Here is a 19,666-nt window from a genome sequence, read left to right on the forward strand (position 1 = left end):
TCTGTCAGGCCCCTTGTCCGGCCCACTTGCTATGCCAGGTTTTAAAAAGTCTAGCCTACGGTCTGTGTTTAGAAACGCAAGATCAGGCCCATGATGTTCAATTCCAGAAGAAACGTCACTTATAAACACTTCTAAGCCTTGGCTATCAAAGTGTTAACATTGAACATTCAAATGAGCACACATCAGTAATTTATTTTTGCCCCGACGGTTGCATAAGAAGAGCTTATCTCAGACGTGAACAAAAGCTCATTACATGAACACAATGTTTCTATGCTCTGTTCTCTCACAATGACTCTATTAGCCGTATTAATCATTTATTCTGCCTCCACTTAAGCGCCCCATTAGTTTTCACATGTCACTGGAGATTATTGAAGTTTGTACACATTTTCCATCGCTCAGAGCCCAGAGCAGGCAGAGGGTCATTGCTCTTTTGTCGCTAAAAGGCGTGCGTGCGGAACAGGACGTGATGAATGGAAGTGTACACATGTGCACATAAAGAGATGTCAGGGTTATGAACCGACGGCGTTTGTCAACAGTGATGTGTGCTGTTGTTTGAGATGATGGATCAGGCTTGAAAAGTAACATGGCTTTACAATGTGGTCTGAAGGCAACTGTTGAGAGACTGTGCCGGAATGATCATGTAAAATGAAGTTATTGAAATGTTAAATGCAGTCCAGTGTTTGCCGTTGCTCTCTTTCTGAGATAGTTCGATTTACTTTAAGCCAAGTGTGTTCAGTTTTTCCTTTTTGAAACCATTGTTCAGAAAATATGCGTTCAAAAACACACCATGCACGTCGTGAACAGTTCCACTCTTGTTAACATGAGCCAGGCCTTAAGTGTTTAATGAGCCTCGGGCATGACCCACTGGGATGGTTTGTTTTGAGGGGCATATAATCCTAGTCCCTCGGGCGTTTCTTTCCCACTGTGAGCATGCGGAGTTCACATGGAGCAGACCCGGGCTTGTACACTGTAAGCACCGCTAAACGAGGAAGTGAAGGCATCACTGCTAGACGTTTCTTAATAGTGTTGCGTGTGATGTATTTGTATCATTTTGATTGCTGATAAATGTACCGCTTTGGAACGCACCATTAGTTTAATATTAATTAATATTCTTAATTAAAGTGGGCGTATAAAGCAAAATGGACTTTTTTAGAACTGCTACCGTTAAAAACATACCTGGAGCTGTGTTTCGACCCACTCGCGCCTCATAATCTGCAAAGGCAATTCCTAGTATTCCAACAGCAGCTCCAAAAAAGGGTTGTCAAAACCCTTCTCCTGAGGTCTTACGTATCCAGGAAATGCTTTCCTCACCTCTGTCCCTAAGATTAATCCTTTCATCGCAAAGTAAAAAGACTTGCCATAGCTTCACTACAGTAAGTCACACAAACCGCACAGACTATTTTGTTTTTTTTCTTGGTTGAAACAGCTGCACGAAGGACAACAAGAAAAGAGTAGTTGCTTATGGTGAGATTGTATAAAAATCAGGAGGTGAAACTATTGGATATTTTGTTTTGGCTCTTTTGGATCAATATTGCATTTTCAGAGCAGCACAGTGTATGATGGTAGTAAAGATGTGTTTGAGATTTTTACCAATTACCGGCAAAAAGCTAAATACTCTTTGAAATGTTTATAATCGAGATTTTATTGTATGTCCTCATTGGAAGATGTGATCTTGCTTGCATAAATGGAATATTCAGGGCCTTTCATTAAAAGTGCTTATGAGGTGTACTGTAGTGGCCATATGTGGTATGGCCACTACATCTCATCTGATCTTGGAGCTATACAAAGTGGGGCCTGGTTAGTTAGTAGCTCAGTAGTTAGCGCTGCCTTTCCAAAATGGAAATACAATAACGTGTGAGGGGTCAAATACAATCATGTTCAGCTACAATACCTAACAGATTACGATTTTGAGTAAAAATATTTGTTCCTAATTGAGGTATTGGTCACTTGTGTCATATTGAGGTCATCAGTCCTAAAGTTTCCTGTTGCTCCTAAAATGCCTGTGCGTTTTAATAAGAGCCTAATTGTTAAACGTGCCCAGGAGGAGCGTGGTCCGCGGCCAGTGCGGAGAGACAGATGGCGCATTATTAGCCGGGTCTTTTTTTGGGACGTGTTAAGTGGGCTGAGCTCCATGTTGGTCATCATTGCCTTGCACTGAGCTAATTAGTGGCGGACCCCTGCAGCCCCTTCTGTATGACCATCCTGTGGGCTTGTTCTGCTTGTCATGAGTTCTTCCAACACGTGGCAGAAGGCGCAGTCATCACACTACAACCAAAGTGGGCCAGATATTTCATGTTTTGGCCTCGTAAGGAACAGGAATCCTGTTCGTCTCCATAGCAACATTTCTTATCCTTATTTGACCCGGCCACAGTGAGGGGCTTCGGGACCCATCTGAAGACAGAATCGCGGTGTAAAGCTGGAGAATTACCTCTTTGAGTGTGTTTTAGGTTGAAACTAGAGGGGACATCCAAACATGGGGAGGACGTGTGAACTCCACTCCAGCTTGATCTAGGCGTTGAACTTTGGACCTTCTTGAAGAAAATTGATTAATTGAACTCGATAAGGACCTCCTCAGACTGTTCGCTGATTTGATTATTGGTTGCCTCCAGCAGAAAATCCCCCTGGGCCAAAAAAGTTTTGTTTGGAGTTTTTTATTCTTTCAAAGAGCCTCCATTTCAGTACATACTCATGTTTGGTTGTCAGGGCACCTACAACTTTCAAAAAGGTTGGATATCTTAATGATCATTGGGCTTATGGGATTTTTTTTTTTAACTTTTTGCATCATCCAAGAAAAGAAAACACTTTTAAAGGTGCATTATGCAATTTTTTATGCGAGAAAAAAGTTGATATTTGTGTGTATTTGACTTTGTATTGAGCCAGTGGCTGTATGAGTGGTCAGCATTGCACATTTGCTTTCTATCACAGTGGTGTCTTGGACGCTCTAGGATCAAATGCTTGGAAGGTGACGGACCCTCTCACCAGAAAACCTGCAAAACAATTGATCCTGGTGCGTTGCAGAGACCCCTGTGAGTAAAGGCACCATGCTGACCACTCATACAGCCTCTGGGTCGCTACAAGGTCAAATACACACAAATATAAACTTTTTTCCCTAATAAAAAGTTGCATATTGCACCTTTAAGATTCAGCCAAGAGCCAACAATTGGTCTGGACCAGTAAGTTGTGCGGCTTTTTTATGTTTTAACCACAAGCGCCAAAGAAGATAAGCCCTTGAAATGAACAGGCGGCCATGTTGGATCACTGGGGCTTGGTTTTGAAGCAAAAATGTGTCCACTTGTTTTGCCTGTGAAGGATTGTCATAAGTTGAGAGCAATATCACTGAAAAGAAAGCTTCAGTCGAGGCTGTTTTTGAGATTTGTTGGTATTCTATGTATGTTATGTAGCGTGTCTTTTGAATCTCTAAAATGTTAGCTCTTGTTGGCGTCCGTGCCTGGTCAGTCAGCATCAAAAAGAGCAATAGGTGATGTAATTGGAGGCAGTTGTTACATAAAGGGGAACATTGCCATCGGATTAAGTGCAGTCAGTTTCAGTGCATCTTATCCATCCACTTTGCTAGCCATGACCTTGTTTTCGTCCTGTCCTTTCTTGGGTCCAAATCACATTTTTTGCTGCCCCACATTTCGGCCTCTCGCTGCAAGACAAACAAACATATACACATTTCTTTTTTTTTTTTGCCTTAGATTTCCTTTTCTCCCCTACGGCCGAACTGAAATCAAGTTATTACTTCTCTTCCCCCGCTGCACCACACCAGCCTGTCGGTCCGTCTCTCTCTCTCTCTTTCTTTCTTTCTTTCTTTGAGACGCAATGCACCGTAGCCACTTTCTCCGTCTTGTTTTTCTGGGTTGGGTTTAATCAGCTTTGCAACTTTATTTTTTTTCATCCAACTTTTCTTAATCCTTTATCCCTCTCTTTTCGTTTTGTATCTTGGCCATCTTTCAAAAGCCCCCGAATTCTTTAGCGCTCATTTCGTCTGTGAAATATTGATGCGGCCCAAATGACTTCAGCCTCCACACTGTTGTTTTTTTTTTCACATTGTTTTTCACCATCTTGCTTTTTTTTTTTTCTTCCCCTGGATCTGTTATTTATGATCGCTGCTGGGCTGAATTCTTTGGCATCTCTCCTCTGTCTTGCAGTTTTTTTTTTTCTTCTGTATTTTGTTAACCAGTTTCGGTCAATAAGAAGTTTCCAGCAAATATTAACTGCATGAAATCTTTCCGACTCCCCCGTTGATGGCACGTCCTTAAGATTTTAAGAAGTGAGTTGTATGAAATAGGGTAAAAAACTTCAGTATCAGGTCAAGTGTTGTGTGCTGCAAGCAGAGTGAGGGAAAGCGCAGACCGGGCCCCCATTAAAAGTGTCCTTCGGGGATCTGATAGAGAATAATCAGAGGAAGAGATGAAACGCTCATTTCCGAATAATTTGTGGAGACACAGAGTGAACTTATCTCCTGCAGATGGCTCTAATTCATTTTGACCGGAGCTGATTTCTTTGCTTGATATCGGATATGTGCCGAGTGACAAATTTGGTCGAGATCCCAGTTGCTTTACAGACGAGACAAAGCTGCCGTGACACATTCATCTGTATCTGTGGTGTTTCCTTTGCCTGGAAACTGCACCAAATGCACTAATGAGGTTGTTATCAAGCTAGTGTTAGCAGCGGAATAGCGGTTTGTATCACACTTGTCTTTGTACAGAGTGGTTCCTTATACTTATGTTATTGCTCAGATGAAAAAAAGTAGTCAATGAGGTCGTGCTGGGCGATGTGGGAAAAACTGTATTATATCACGACAACGATATATATCACGATATACCTCAATACATGTCCTCAGTACATGTCGCAAAACCACAAGACGGAGTTTCTTTGCGAAAAAGTTTGGTTTTATTCATCAGACTATGCATTGTGACAAGACAACACTAATGGTCCTAGCCTATTAAAATTGTTTCTTTAATAATTTATCAAATTAGGCTAGAAACGATAGAAACGATAGCACAACATGTCCGTCATATCACCCAGCACTACAATGAGGTTCAGCAGATCCATATTTGCACAGAACCTTAGGGTCTGGTCTTGACATGGTGTAGACATGCTTTTGTTGTGTTTTAGTTGTGCTTTTTTTGTTTTAGATCCCTTTAGAGTGGACATATCATGCAAAATTGACTTTTTTTTTTTTGCTTTAAACTGTGTTATAATGTTGTCCCTTGGGGGGGTATTTCCCTTCATGTTTGGTTTAGCTGTTTCTTCCTCTACACAAGTGTTTCCTATCCAGGGAGTACTTCAGCACTCAGCAGGGGGTACTTGGAATGACTTAGAAAGTGAAACTGTTTGGTTTTTTTTGTAAAAGGTTTGATTTTGAGAGAATTTTAGCTTAATTTTGAACACAACACACTATTAAACACTGAATAATCTCAGTTTAGTTGGTCACTAATTATATTGGAAAGATCCTCGAGATAGGGGGTACTCGGAGTATAAATGAACGACTCAAGGGGGCAAGACAAAAAAGGATAGGAACCACTGCTCCACACCACTGTGTCAGCGCTTCGTTGTGTACTTCCTGGATACAATTGTGTCATTGTGAAAACCCCCCAAACTGTCCTCCACAATTTGAAAGCCCATAATCCACAATTAAATATCAGTTCTGAGCCGTTCTGCTCAATGTGTTTATCAGGCCGTGCTAAAGCGGTAAACCACGCCCTAAACCGAAACCGAAAGTGAGTTTTCTATTGCGTCATTCCTACAGCTGCCAGCAGGAGGAGCCCCGGTCATAGTCTTCACTAGCTCTGTACTTCATTGTTACTATTTAATACCAGAGACATAGTTTCAAATTCTAAAACATCAAACATAAATGCTTTTTTTAAATTTTAAATCTATATTTCTGCCCCATATTCGGGATATGTCCACTTTAAGACCCAGTTTAGTCTTGATTTGATCTTGATTTAGGCCTGGTGCCACTTGGAAGGTCGAGTATTTAATGTGATGGTACTTGGAAGGTAGAAAAATGTTACGAGGGAGCTGGGAAGCCTAATGTTTTATGTGGGTGGGTCGTGCTTGGTTTGAAAAGTTGGAGAGCCACTGGTCTGTACTTTCTGTGAGCCTGTTAAGGACTTATTTACTTTTGCAGTTCGGTACAAATACGGCCGTAACGTGAAGTGAAAGCGATAAGCAGAAGCTCACCCAAGCAAGTACAAGCAGCTGGTGCCAGTCGTCGTTTGCAAGTTCGGGTCATTATTATGTGATTATTGTGCCGCACTCCTCTCTTGTTTATTGCACGGTACAGCAGGAGGCGGGGGACGAATTACAACTCGCCGCGTCGGAGGGAACAAGAGCGCAGGACATAAACTTAATTGTGTGTTTTACCGCATCAACAAAACAAAACCAGTGAGGAGCGAGGGAATTGTCATTGGGATGCTGCTGCTGTTGCTGCTGCTGCTGTTGCAAGTGCATGTGTCTATTGGGCGCGCACTTGGATCGGGGCCAGTGAATTGCAATGGTGTGATTGGAGAGAGAGTGAAGATGGATGGCGATAGGAGGCGCAGAAAGGTGGTTACAAGAGCAATGGGTCTTTCTAATCTGTGTCTGGTCAGGGGAAAAAGCAGAGCAAGCAGTAACAGCTCTATTGTTGAGTTGAGTTGTCAGCACTCTCAACCCGAGCCGGAGAATAAAGCTCCCATTTGGACAAGCCCACTCAGATCTGAGCCGTTCAATGTCAGATGTAGCACTGAGGTTACACCTGTACAACAGTTAAGATACAGGCGAGAATTAAACCAAGACATGGCATAGTGGCCAGGTGTGTGGTAGATTTAGACAAGGTACCAGTGGACTTCTTAGCATGGGTAGTTCTTATGTGCTTTTTGTACACAGGGCTAGGTACAATAAACAGTAGGTGTGATTAAAAGCAACAACAACAAACTGCTGGTGTTGCTCAAAGACATTGGGCCTCATTCATGTAACTCTTTTTAAGAAACTTAAAATCAGGAGCATGATTGTGTACAGAAATTGAGAAGTTTTTGTTCTCAAGAGTCCTCCTGACTGTTTTTGTTCTTACAGAGGAACGTTTTCAGCTAAGAACAAGTTTTGTGAATGCCAAAAATAAAAAAAAATCTACATCAATAAGCAATAACCAGAAGAGCAGGTTCACTACACCATTATTTGAATCCTGGCCGGTTTTCTCGGATTGTATGGTTCTTCTGAGTTGGTGTTGTGAATGTACAATTGAATTTTCATCCGGACTAAATCCTGGTACAGCTGAGAGCAAACACGGGTTTGCGGTAAACCCAACTCTGATTGGAATCGTTTGACTTGTGAATGCGACTGGACCAGAGATTAAAGCAAGACCAGGAGGAGCTCGGATCCACAAGGCCCTGTGGCTGTCCAAATCATAACAAATGGCATGAACAGGGATGGATATGGCGTCATATGACTCATGGCCAGATGTGATAGGACATAATAAGAATAGGTTCCCGCAAAAAAATACAGCACTGGACTGTTGTTCATGCCCTCAGCATCTCGAGCGAGGCACTGGGCATCCCGCCTGGCTCATGCATTCTCCCAAACTGAAACACCATGGTGCGAGCTGCTCTGCCTCTTCTACCGCCCCGCTGTGCCAAGTCGTATTGGAACAGTTTGTCCAAGGCAACCCAAAACGGTGATCCCAACAGCGCTGTCCTGTCTTTAGCTGATTACTGCTGCAGCGTCCCTACTGGTGAAGGAGGAGAACACACTTATGCTAAAATTGTTAAAAAGTGCTTTCAGAACACGAACTGTTTAATTAAAGTCTTTTTTTCCCCTTATTCATGAGAGATGCATTCGGTCTCGGCTACTACTAACAGGATTAACAGTTGTTTGAGCACCGCGTTGCTGTTGTTTGGCCTAGAAAACAAAGCCGCGAGGCACGACTGAAATGATACTGCGCTCTCTGTGTATTCCGGGTTTGTTGTCTTGGAGAGATAGACAATACTAGCGCATACGAACTCGCCCGTCCACCGAGCGCGTCTGGGCTGTCGAAGCGATGACTGTGCCTGTCAAACAATGCAAGGGCGCTGTGAATGTCGTACGGATGAGACGTGGTTGGAGGGCTCGTATGTAAGCGCTTCAAAAAGAGATCAAATCGGTATGACGGCCGGCGCTCGGGGAACAAAGTACGCGGGGACAAGGGCTGGACCGCATGCAAAGTAAGTCCTTACAGTTACAGTTGAGGACAAACGTATCAGCCCTTACTCAAGCTATTTTGCGTGCTATGAGTTTTATGATAGAAGAATGACATCATGTACTAGTGTAGAGTTAAACTAAAAATTCAAAACTCAGAAACAAACAAACAAACAAACAAAGAGGGTGCTAGGGGCTATGTAGCCATCTGCATAGGCCTTAAAGTGAAACTATGTTGGAGAGACAAAACAAAGATTTTTCACACAGTTGTCAATGTTGAGATCTTTGTAGTTTTTTCTTCTTTATTCACCTGCAAAGTCTCACCGATAATTTAAGCAATGTTAACTGAAAATTAAGTTTCAGGGACTTCCATGCGAGCAAATGAGCGGACCTGTTTTGGAGAGTTGAAGTCATACGATGCCACCTTTTAGAATGCCTAAAATCTAAATATGAGCGAAGACACCATGGAGATTCAAGTGAATACTCTGTTCAGTGTCTGGAGAATGTGTTAAGTGAATGCGTCGTCCCCAGATTGGTAGCAGGGCCGGTCTGTGTGTGCAAGTTTAGCCTAATCAACCCAGTGCACGTCTGGCCCGAGGTTGCATAATGCTACAGTAGGACACCCTTTTCCCTCCGCTCTGAGCTGCAGTCGCCGAGGTTACCAACAGGTCGACCACCAGCGCAATGTGGATAAATGAGCTCCCATCAGCCCCTGAGGCACTCCACTTCCTCTCCTCCCTTTTCTCTCATTCCTTTCCCTTCCCTTTCTCCCTTTTCAATCTCTCTCTCGAAGGTGCTGTCCTCAGAGGGTAAATACCTGAGCCAGGGCACATGACTAAACAGTCTGAAAGCGTATTTCACAGCCCAGCACACCGCGTTGTACACAGCCCAGGAGGGTTGGCTGGGAGGGTGTTAGTATCCCATTCAACGCAATTCACTGGAACTGTGGCGTGACCCGAGAGCCGAAATATTTACAGAATCACTGCCTGTGTTGTCGTCGGTCCACATTTTGCTGTTACATTGTCAATCCCATAATGATCACATTGTGGAATCGCCACTTCTTATATTTTTATCATATTAACATTCTGAAATAAAGTCAAATAAAAAGGTAGCCATATGGTCCCCTTAGAAATGAAAGGTGGTATCTGACATTTTCATTGAAATTGAGTTATTGACAAACCTAAATATTAGAACCATATGGAGAAAGCATGATCAGACCTTTTAATTTTCAGGGAATTCAATATATGCAGCGGAGGAAGTACATTTTCCAGTGAGATTGCTATATATTTTGTCGTGATGTCTTTGTTGAACTGGGTTTACTCCTTTCTTTTTCAGAAATAAGTCTGGTTTAAAGTGATAGTCTGGAAGTCTAAATGTATTGTGCAAAATCAACCACCTGGTCTTGGATTTTGAAATTAATGTATATATATATATATATATCCTCCTCCATCGACCAATGAGACGGACTATTCCTGCAAACCAGCCTGTCAGGTCCAACCAGGAGAGGAGGGGGAGGAGCTTTATCGTTTACTTTTGAAAACTCTGTTCCTGCTCTCCTCACGTTCAATCTAATGGCGGGTGTACACTGTGCGCTTTTTGGCCGTCTGTGACCAGGTCTTATGTCGTACAGTGAGACAGGGACAAAGATTGAAAATAGATCCGCCGTGGCTGTGAGCTGTGTCTGATATTTTGGAACGTCAGTCATAGAGTGAGCCTCCTCTCGCTGCAGAGAGGATCTCTGTCAGTGCCCCGTCAACACACCAGCGCACACCCCAGAGTCAAAGCAACAGAGGCGAGGAATGAGCAGAGCAAGCTACGCATTTTACAGGACTGTCCCTGCACTTTTCCCGCGCAAATTAACCTAGCTAGCATGTGGCGCTCACCTCAGCTAAACACATGACATCTGAAGCCTGAAACTGCTATGACAGAACTTTGATCATAGTTACAATTGTCTCCTTGAACAATCACAGAGTGGAGACGAGTGGAGATTGCAACTCACGATTTTACCATCCCCACGTCGTGCAATGTGACATCTGAAAATGACACAGTGAACACCAGCCGTAAGAAGTGCTTTTTGGTTAATGAGGGGAGGAATTTGAACTTTACTTTGAAATCTCATTCCATCTGTCCTCACTTTTCAAACTTATAGACTATCACTTTAATGACAGGGCACTCACAGTAAGAACTTTCTTTGGCTGATCCCAAGAGTTTAGGTCCAGAGCATTGTTGAGGTCTTGTTTATGATTTCAGTCACATAACTTTTTCCTGTTATGGCTCCCTTTCATCATTCAAAATTGATCAATATCGTGGGACTCGTGGCATATTTTTGATTATAGAATTTGATGATTTACTCATGGAGTCTGTTTATTGATTACACTGTCTTGTCATGACAAACAGCCAAAAAGGAAAATGTACAAATGCTTTCAGCAGGAGGACGTTTACCTGCCTCGCATCTTCATTAAATATTAAAGCTCCATAGATTTTCTGATTTCTGAAATTTGAGTTCTTTCTTGGTCTCTTCTTTTGAAGCTGCGAGCCTTTTATTTTCAATTTTCATTCAATCCAGCCAGTCTGATGTCTACAAAACAACACAGATCATTCTTTCAGGGTTGTGAGTTTGATTCCGTCTCTTTAACAGCCTTGGCGTGTCATTTTTTAAGTGTCTCAGCTCCGTCTTTGCATTCAGCGTTCATCTGCTCTGACATCTCATACATCACTCCCCCGCTCTCATTAAAAAATACTGTAGTCTCTGCTTCTCTCACTCCGCTGTCATTGCTGCCCATCTGTCCCCAGACGCCGCGCACTCACTGCCAAAGCAGGGTGATTATGTGCCCTCCTCGCCATGTCATTTAGCTTTCTCTGCACAAACGTGGAGGGTATGAGAGGCACAGAAGTCCCCTCAAGTGGTCAGCCGCCCTGCACAAATCTACTGTAGTTAGAGCGACTCAAATCAAGATCTCAAGTCTTTCTAACAGGTTTTCAAGTCTAACTCCCGCCATTAGACGAGTGTGTTAGTTACCTCTGTGTACCTGGTGAAACTCGCTCCAAAAGCAGTTAAGCACCGAAAGGTTTCAGAATTTCATTGTGTTTTATTGTTTTAGATCGTAAATAATGTTGCAAAGTTACTGGGAAAAAATCAGTTACTTTATTTTACACAACCCTTGATTCTTATTTTATTTTATTTAACAGGGACAATACACATTAATGAGCATCAGCATTGAAAGAACAAAAACAGACGTAAACATGCCATGTTATAGCCACAAGGGCAGACGACAGAAATACATAAAGTGTAACAAACAAATGCAACAGAAGTTAGTAAAGTACAAGAAATGTAAAGAGTCTCTTAATGGTCACAAGATTTGCTTTAAGCCACACTTTGAATATAGGAAATGCGAGACATTCCCTACCAAATTTAGAACAATGTAAGGTGCTTTAGTATGTGTGTTAACTTGTGACTATAGTTGGCTATACTATTTTACAATATCGACTATCGGCTGATATCGTGCCGCTAAAAGGCCGACGTCTCCTGAACCGAAAGTGATCCTTCCTGTTTCAGTCTGAGTCTAAAAATGAGCCCTTCAATAAGGCAGTAATAAGTTACTGTACACCTATTTTATATAGTTTACAAACTTTGTTTATAATTTCCAAACCATAAGAGAGAGAGAGACTTTCCGTGTTTTGTTTTGGAATCTGCTGCTTTTTGTCTTTTAAACAAGCTCCCTCTGAAGTACCTACTAAACACAAATGTCCTGAATAAATCAGCCCTATGCCCCTAATAAAGAACCACCTCTGCAATGGTCGAAAGTGTATTAGCAGTTTGTCGGTACATAATGCAATAAGACATTACACCGTAACTCTAACCCTGACCTTAACCCCTAACACTATGGGTCTTATGTCCAATTGCATTATGTAACACTCTATCAATACACACCACTCCATTGTGCATGTTCTATATGTACACGTAATTACAGATTGTTACACAAGACATTGCATTGTACAATGTATCAAGGGTAGTGTAGAATTAAGTGTTCCAATGTTGATGCCAATGCAGTCGATGCGTGAGACTCCCAGATTAATCTGTCTTTAACTATCAGATAGATTTCAATAAAATACGAGTGAATACTGAATACTACCAAAAAATGTTTACAAAATTATGTACAAAATGATGATGGTAATAATAATCTGACCAAGCTGCTCATATCAAAATTATTGTTTCCAGTTCAAGACTCTTAACTGAAATCTTACTAGTGTGAATATTCTTTCTTGCTGTGTACTCTCCTAAGGCCAATCCTTTTTGTTGTCGGCATCAAACGGTATCAGCCCTCACTGGTTCAATACTTTTTGAGTAGAGGGGAATGTTTTATCCGAGCTGTTCCCGTGTTGTTATTCTGGTGCAGTTGTCCGTACTTAGTTCTGACTGATTTTTTTTTTGTTTTGTTTTTTTGTGCTTGTTCTCTGCAGGATGATGGGGATGTGGAGGACGACATGACCATGAGAGAGGTGAGATGTTTCCCAAAACACCGATATAGAAACACCCACAGCCTCCACTCGATACAGAGGCAGGGGGCAGCGTCAGAGCACTTCTCCAAAAGCCAAACATTCAATCGAAATGTACTGTTTATTTTCGGAGGTGGGGGGATGTACAGTACAAACACAAAAGGTCTCAAAGTTGTTCCACCGCTGGTTACACTCATAGCTGCACTTGAAGAGCTTACTTTTATGAGACCTAGCAAGACAAATATGCTGCCAGCGTTAAACTTTTGAACTTCCTCTATAGACATGTTGTAGAAAGTGTTATATTTGACTTGACAAAAATAATACTCAAAGTACATAGCCTCAAAAACTGTACTTAAGTCGTGTTACTGACCACCTCTGCAAACTCATTTGGAAAGCTTTTCATACTTGAACCATACGGAAAGGAATATCTACCTGGAAAACGAAGGGTAAAAAGTCTCTCGTTTCGCAGCTTTGACTGACACTCGTTCATTTTCCCGAGACTCTTTCCATCTGATGACATCATCCACCCGTGACGGACGGGTCTCAATATTTCCAGTGGGACAGATTATCCCGCAGCCTCATATTTTTGGATATCACATCATTCATAATTCATCCATCAACAGCACTTCTCATTTCCGCTCTGTCAACCCATCTCTCTCTCTCGCCCCCCCCCCCCCCCCCTTCTCCCTCGTACTTCCGACTCACTTCTTTGAAAGAGTTGACTACATTCTTGTTTAAAATCTTTGTGTCCGTAATATCCCTTGCATCTCGCTAATCCCTCCCCCGTTGGACGTCGTTGCAGATTGCAGAGTGGGAGGAGATGCAGCTGGACGAGCAGGTCAACTTTAACAACTGCAAGATCGACCCGGCCCCCTTCCAGCTGGTGGAGCGCACGTCTCTGCATAAGGTCTGATTGGAAAAGCACAACCAACCAAAATACCTATCAAGCTTTTCGTTAGCCACCTTGCAAAATTGCTTAAAGGGGGGGGTATTATGCAAAATTGACTTTTTCAAGCTTTACATCATACATACATTTATCATCATTATGTCATTCCCTCATTAAAAACACGCCTGAAGTGTTGCCTTGGCACATTCACGTATTTTTGAGTAATCTGTAAAAACTCTTATGGCAGCCATTTTAGGGATAGGTTTGCCTGAGTCCTCCTAGGAACGCCCCCACCTCCTGGAGACGCCTCCGAGCTTTCGTCTCCAGCCGAGTAACCAACCACTGCTCCTCAGCAGAGCCCCCTCCCCACTGATGCCACAGACAGCGTGTGGAGGGGGCGTGTCGGAAAGGGCCAGAGGTTCTTAAAGAGACAGAGGCCTATTTCAAGACATTCACTACAGCCATTTTGAGAGAGCAATTTTATACAAGGCAGTTAGTCTAATTTACTGCATTTACAGACCAACAGAAGGTTGCATCATCATTGTAGTGTGCTATAGACTGGTGCTATGTGATTTAAAAAAAGCACAATACCCCCTCTTTAAGTCTTTGTTGGAGCCACCGCCTTTAGCCCTTTTTGAGTGTTCTTTATGAGAAACTAAGGCAAGTATGCCATGAGGCTTAAACCATCTTCTTTAGGTACATGGAGGAATATCCATATCCAGTAATATGCCATTGCTAGCAAGAATATGTTGAACTAAAATGTAATACTAAATGGAAAGGTGTGTTCACTGCCTGACCAAAAAAAAAAGGTCACACGCTCTAATATTTAGTTAGTCACCCTTAAGCTTTGATTGCAGTGTTGTGTTTTTCACCAATCTCTCGTATCGATGATGGGAGAGTGTGACCACAAGCTTTCTCCAGCACATTCCAAAGATTCTCAATGGGTTTAAGATCTGGTCTCTGTGGCGGCCAATCTATGTGTGAAAATGATTGATAACTCATGTTCCCTGAACCGCTCTTTACCAATCCCGGCATCGTCATCTTGGAATGTGCCATTGGGGAATAAGAAACCCATAGATGGAAAAACCTAGTCATTCAGGAGGTTCAGCTGATCTCATTCTCTGTGTTGCTGAACCTAGCTAGACCCGACCAACTGCAGCAACTCCACATCATAACAGTTAGTGAAATCCTGGTGGAGATTTTTTTTTTTGTATTTTGCATTAATAAAAAGCGAGAACTTTAAAGATGAGAGGTAAAACGGCAAGGTAAGTGAGGAGGCTACTTTCAAAGGAATGAAATATTCTTTTTACTCTTTAGAAGGTTTAACTTTTTACCGCTGCATCCCCCAGACTATTGGCAAAGACGTGAGCCATTCTGGAAGGCAAATGATGAGAATCTCCCGTATAGATGGGGCACATTGGCAGTGCCTCATGCTGCACTTTTTTTTTTTTTTCATAATGACTGCAATCATTTATAATAATATAGTTTGCTCGTGTTCTCCTGTCTCGGTGCTCTTTAAAGAACAGCGGCTCGTCACAGTGAAAGACTAATGCCCTTTAAAGTATACTATTACACTAAATGTCAAGCCATTAGAGCCAAGTCTCTGTGGGGAAGGCTGTGTTTTCTCATACAAACAACACACTTCTCCTCTCTCTGTGTGATGGATAAAGGGAGCCGAGCCAAAGAGCCCGAGATCATGTCTTGATTTAGATTAGTTTTCCGCGGCGCCCTGCTAAACACATTGCACTGTTCCGCAAGAAAGCCTCGATTTTCTTGCAGCTGTTGTCGCCTTTTGTCCTCCATTTGTATTCCGCCTTCTCTCTCATTCTCATTCTGTCTTTCTACCTTCTGCGTAGCGGGGTCTTTAAACATTAAAGAGAGGGATCCTGCCAATTCGTTTTAGCCCTCCACCCACAAGCCAAGCCAATGGCGTTCGCAATCTCTCCCAGCATGCTAAGCGGTTGTTCCAGAGCAAGTCTCTCCACACCTGGATCCCTCTGCCTTCGGCCCCTAATTGTCCCCTCCAAATGCGGTTAGAGGTGGTCGCTTTTTGCTCGTTGCGGAAAATAGATTGGTTATTTGACTTCAAAATGCTCTCTGCAAGCCACAAGCATCAGACGAGAAGGCGGATAAATGTCCAGCTGTAAAACGTAGCTGCAGTGGTTACGACTGATCAAACTGAGGACTTAGAAATCGACTTGGGACTTGTGAGTTTCTGAGGACTCATAACACGTAACTCGACATGATGAGGCTCAGGCTGGAGGACTCGGACTTGTGGACCAAAGACTCTGACTCAGATTTAGATCCCAAGTCCTTGGCACTACTACCCTCTGGATGTAAACACTTATGCACTGCCTGACCAAAAAAAAGGTCACAGGCTCTAAAATTTGGTTGGACTGCCTCTAGCATTGATTACAGTCCACATTAGCTTTGGCATTGTTTCTTCTTCTGCAATGTCAAGAGATCCAGTGTTGCGTGTGTTTGTCACCAAGATCTTGTGTTGATGATGTGAGAGTGTGACCACTGCGCAAAGCCTTCTCCAGCACAACTCGGAGATTCTCAATGGGGTTAGGATCTGGACTCTGTGGCGGCCAATCCATGAATGAAAATTCTGACTCATTGTCCCTGAATTACTCTTTCACAATGAGAGCCCAATGAATTGGCATTGTCATCTTGGAATAATGACAATCCATTGATGGAATAACCTGGTCATTCAGGGTGTTCAGGTTGTGACCAACAGCAGCAAACCCCAGATCAGAACAGTTAGTTCAATCCAGGTAGCGACTTTGTTAGGGGGGTCAGTCAAAGTACATTCTGTCAGAATTATTTGAAGGATCCATTGAGTGGACACTCCTTGGAAAATGGAAAAAAACTTGATCTGGACTTGAATAAAGACGTTGACCCGGATTTTGTGATAGTGACTTGACTGGGACTCGTTCTTTATGTAAGTGACTCGCACTTGGATTCACACATTTATGACTTGGACTATGAGGGTAAACTATTATAATACTGAATTCATGGGTTCATAAAGGGCTTTAGACTTTTTTTGTAGTGTGCTAATTGCTATAGCTTGAAAAAAAAATATATATATATATATATATATATATATATATATATATAATATGTGTTAGAAAATATCCTCATGTTTGATTGCATTATAAAATGTAGTTACACGAAAGGCCAACAGAGGGTGCACCTCCTCCTTTTATTCTCCAGCGGCCATATCAGAAAAAGTTTGGTGAAGGTGTCTAGATGTCAAAAAACAGTGGAGCCTCATGGAAATCTCAGTGTTAGCGCATGGAAGAGGTTGAAGGATTACAGAAACATGCACGGGTGAAACAGAACCCCCCTCTAGGTGCGTTTTTGATGAGGCTTTAACATTAGAACGTGGTCGAACCTCAAAACCAGATGATTCTGAATGATTTCGGACACATTTTCTGGATGGTAAAGATAAGGATAGCGCTCCAGCCAAACCTGTGCTGAAATCTTAAGTCCTTGCAACGGTTTTTAAACAGATTATGTGGCAGAGGGCTGTTTGTGATTGCATCCCTTTCTCCACTCTCCATTGAGACCACTCTTTTACAGATTGCACAGTGGCACCCAGGGCTTCTAACACTTACACCTTAATTCCCTCGGCACAGCGAGCTTGTTTTTTTTGTTTCTTTTTTGCACGCTGGGATCAATTTCACATGTCCCCGATGCCCATTTTGTCCTTGCACAAATTCCCATTAAACCCCTTAAATGGCTCGACAACAAAAAGTCAACTTGACATCAGTTCCGCAACCTTTGCCATCTTCTGATTTTGACCCTTTAGCTTTGCTTTTAGCTACTCTCTGGCCATAGTGTAGAAGATAGGGATGAAAATTTAATGACCTGTGCGGAGGAAAAGCATCCATTGCATCAGAAAATACTGCTTCGTCTTGCTTTATAACTGATAGGGTTTGAGGTGAGGATGTCGGAGGAAGACTGCGAGTGATGTAACTGGATTTTTAAGATTTTTGATGGGGATAGAGAAATGGTAAGGATTGCCACATTGTTGCTCCAAAACATTACATTGCACTTCCATATCAATTCAATTCAATACTTTATTTGATTCCGGAGGGGCAGCCCACAGGAACATGCGTACGCCTCCTGTTGGGTGTTTGCTCAGCAGATAGAAAGTCTGCCTATGGGTCTGTCAGGTGCGTCCTTTGGCAGGACCATCATTTCCAACAGTCCTTCTCTTCGAAATGGCCTGTAGTTTGTTTAGGCTTGCTGTAAAGTTAAATATGCATTTTTGAAATAGATGGCAGCAGCTGATCTAAATTGTAAAGCTCCTCTCAGAGTGCGCCCTTGACTCTCTCCCTCAGTCCGTCATGTCCGACCCGTTTCTGAACCCATTTGCGAGGCAGCTGCACCAGGTTAATGTGGGACAACAGAGGTCAAAGGTCCTGCTTCGCAGCTGGGGCATGTAAACAACAGGCTATTTTGTGGCTTAATATTTATTTCAGCTTTTTTTTTCCTGTTGCCTTACTAAAATGAAGCATTAAAGTGATAGTCTGTAAGTTTAAATGTTTTGCAAATGATGGTGTATTGGTAATTTGCTGATCTCAGACACTAATCAGAATCCCCGGTCACTTTGACCAATGAGACGAGCTTTTCTGTGAACCAGCCTGTCGGGTCCAATCTGGAGAGAAGGGGGCAGGGCTTCATCATTTACTTTAGACAACTCAGGGTCTCTCACTTCATTTTGCAATCCAGGAGTGGCTTTCCGACCAATCAGGAGGGGACTTGATTGTTTACTTTCGAAGTCTGTCTTTCTCCATCACTTTAAGCATTTAAACTAATTGTACAGATGTTTTGTGTACAAAGGAACAGGAGGGGCAAATGGACATGAAGAAAAGGTTTTGAAGTAGTCATCTGTACTTTTCTTTTTCTTTTACATTTACATCAGGCCAAAAGCTCTTGTTGTTACAAACTGGGCGATTTTATGTCCCAAGGGTGGAGTTACACTTTCCATCCCAAAAACAACAACAACATTATATTTCCTTATTTGAAAAAGTAATATTAAGGTTCACTTCCATGTTTCTATCCAACTCTGACATACTGCCCCCTGCTTCCTAACGCTTTTGCTGCATCCGGAAAACGCGATCCGCAATGACACATGCAGAATGTGGGCTGAGTCTGGTAGACCAGAACCAACTAAAAATTTGTTGTCAAAACGAATCCTGCTTTTATCTAATGTTATCTCACAACCAATCAAACCGGAAAGCCATAAAAGCCGTTTTTTTTGCAATGCACGTAATGAAGATTCTGCTCATCAGAGCCGGTTCAGCGCCATTTGAATGCAATAGTGATAATGGCTAAATTCAAAGGCTTAAAAGGATCCGGGGCTACACTTTCCCAAAACGATCGTTTTCTATTAAGGCAGAACAAGCCGTATGAGACCGCAATGTGAACAAAATAGTCTCAGTCTGACAATTAAAGCCAATGGGGTGTTGATGGATTCTAAACCAGCAGCACTTCCTGTATACGGGAATACAACAGCAGCATGTATAATGTAAATAACAAAGGCCTTTTTCTGTTGTTTTGTCAAATTAATGGCATATATGAAGTCAAGGATCAGCTAGTAATGACGTTAAAACACTTGAAACATGGCTTGAGTCTCTCGATGTTTGGGACAGACACAAAGAACTTGTGAGCTCTTGCAATATTTCACAATTAATCTATTAAGTCTTAATCAGAACTTGAACAGCGAGAAGTTCATATTTCGGTCTTCTGTCATTCGTTAACCTTTTGACCCCCACTTGAACTGAACAAGAAAGTCACAGAAAAAGCGGAAAAAACGGTGATGCCGAACTGGAGATAATTCACTCAGTTAAGGCGGGGGTTAAGAGGTTAATGTACCTGGACATGTTTGAAAGGCACACCGAGAATAGATTTCCACTGTAAAACTGAAAATGCAGGCATAACTCTTTGGTTGCTTAGTTCTGTCATGGATAAAATAATGTATTTGTATTGTCTCTCCAGACACACACGATTTTCTCGCTGCTCGGCCTGGACCACGCCTACGTCACCAGCATCGGACGCCTCATCGGGGTGGTGTCGCTCAAAGAGGTACGAAAGCCGTCAAATCCCTCATTG

The 19,666-nt window shown here is 42.4% G+C and overlaps 1 protein-coding gene across 10 annotated transcripts in view; it reads left to right on the forward strand.

Annotated features, from left to right (window-relative positions):
- Positions 1 to 19,666, forward strand: part of clcn2c (chloride channel 2c) — a 178,433-nt gene that overhangs the window by 155,557 nt on the left and 3,210 nt on the right. For all 10 annotated transcript variants that reach the window (XM_079559307.1, XM_079559303.1, XM_079559308.1 and 7 more), the window contains 3 exons: positions 12,622 to 12,660; positions 13,460 to 13,564; positions 19,553 to 19,639. In XM_079559307.1, the coding sequence (XP_079415433.1) occupies positions 12,622 to 12,660; positions 13,460 to 13,564; positions 19,553 to 19,639 (231 nt within the window). The remainder of the gene's footprint in view (positions 1 to 12,621; positions 12,661 to 13,459; positions 13,565 to 19,552; positions 19,640 to 19,666) is intronic.

Source organism: Gobius niger (assembly GCF_951799975.1).
Source record: "Gobius niger genome assembly, chromosome: 1".
Taxonomy (NCBI): Eukaryota; Metazoa; Chordata; class Actinopteri; order Gobiiformes; family Gobiidae; genus Gobius; species Gobius niger.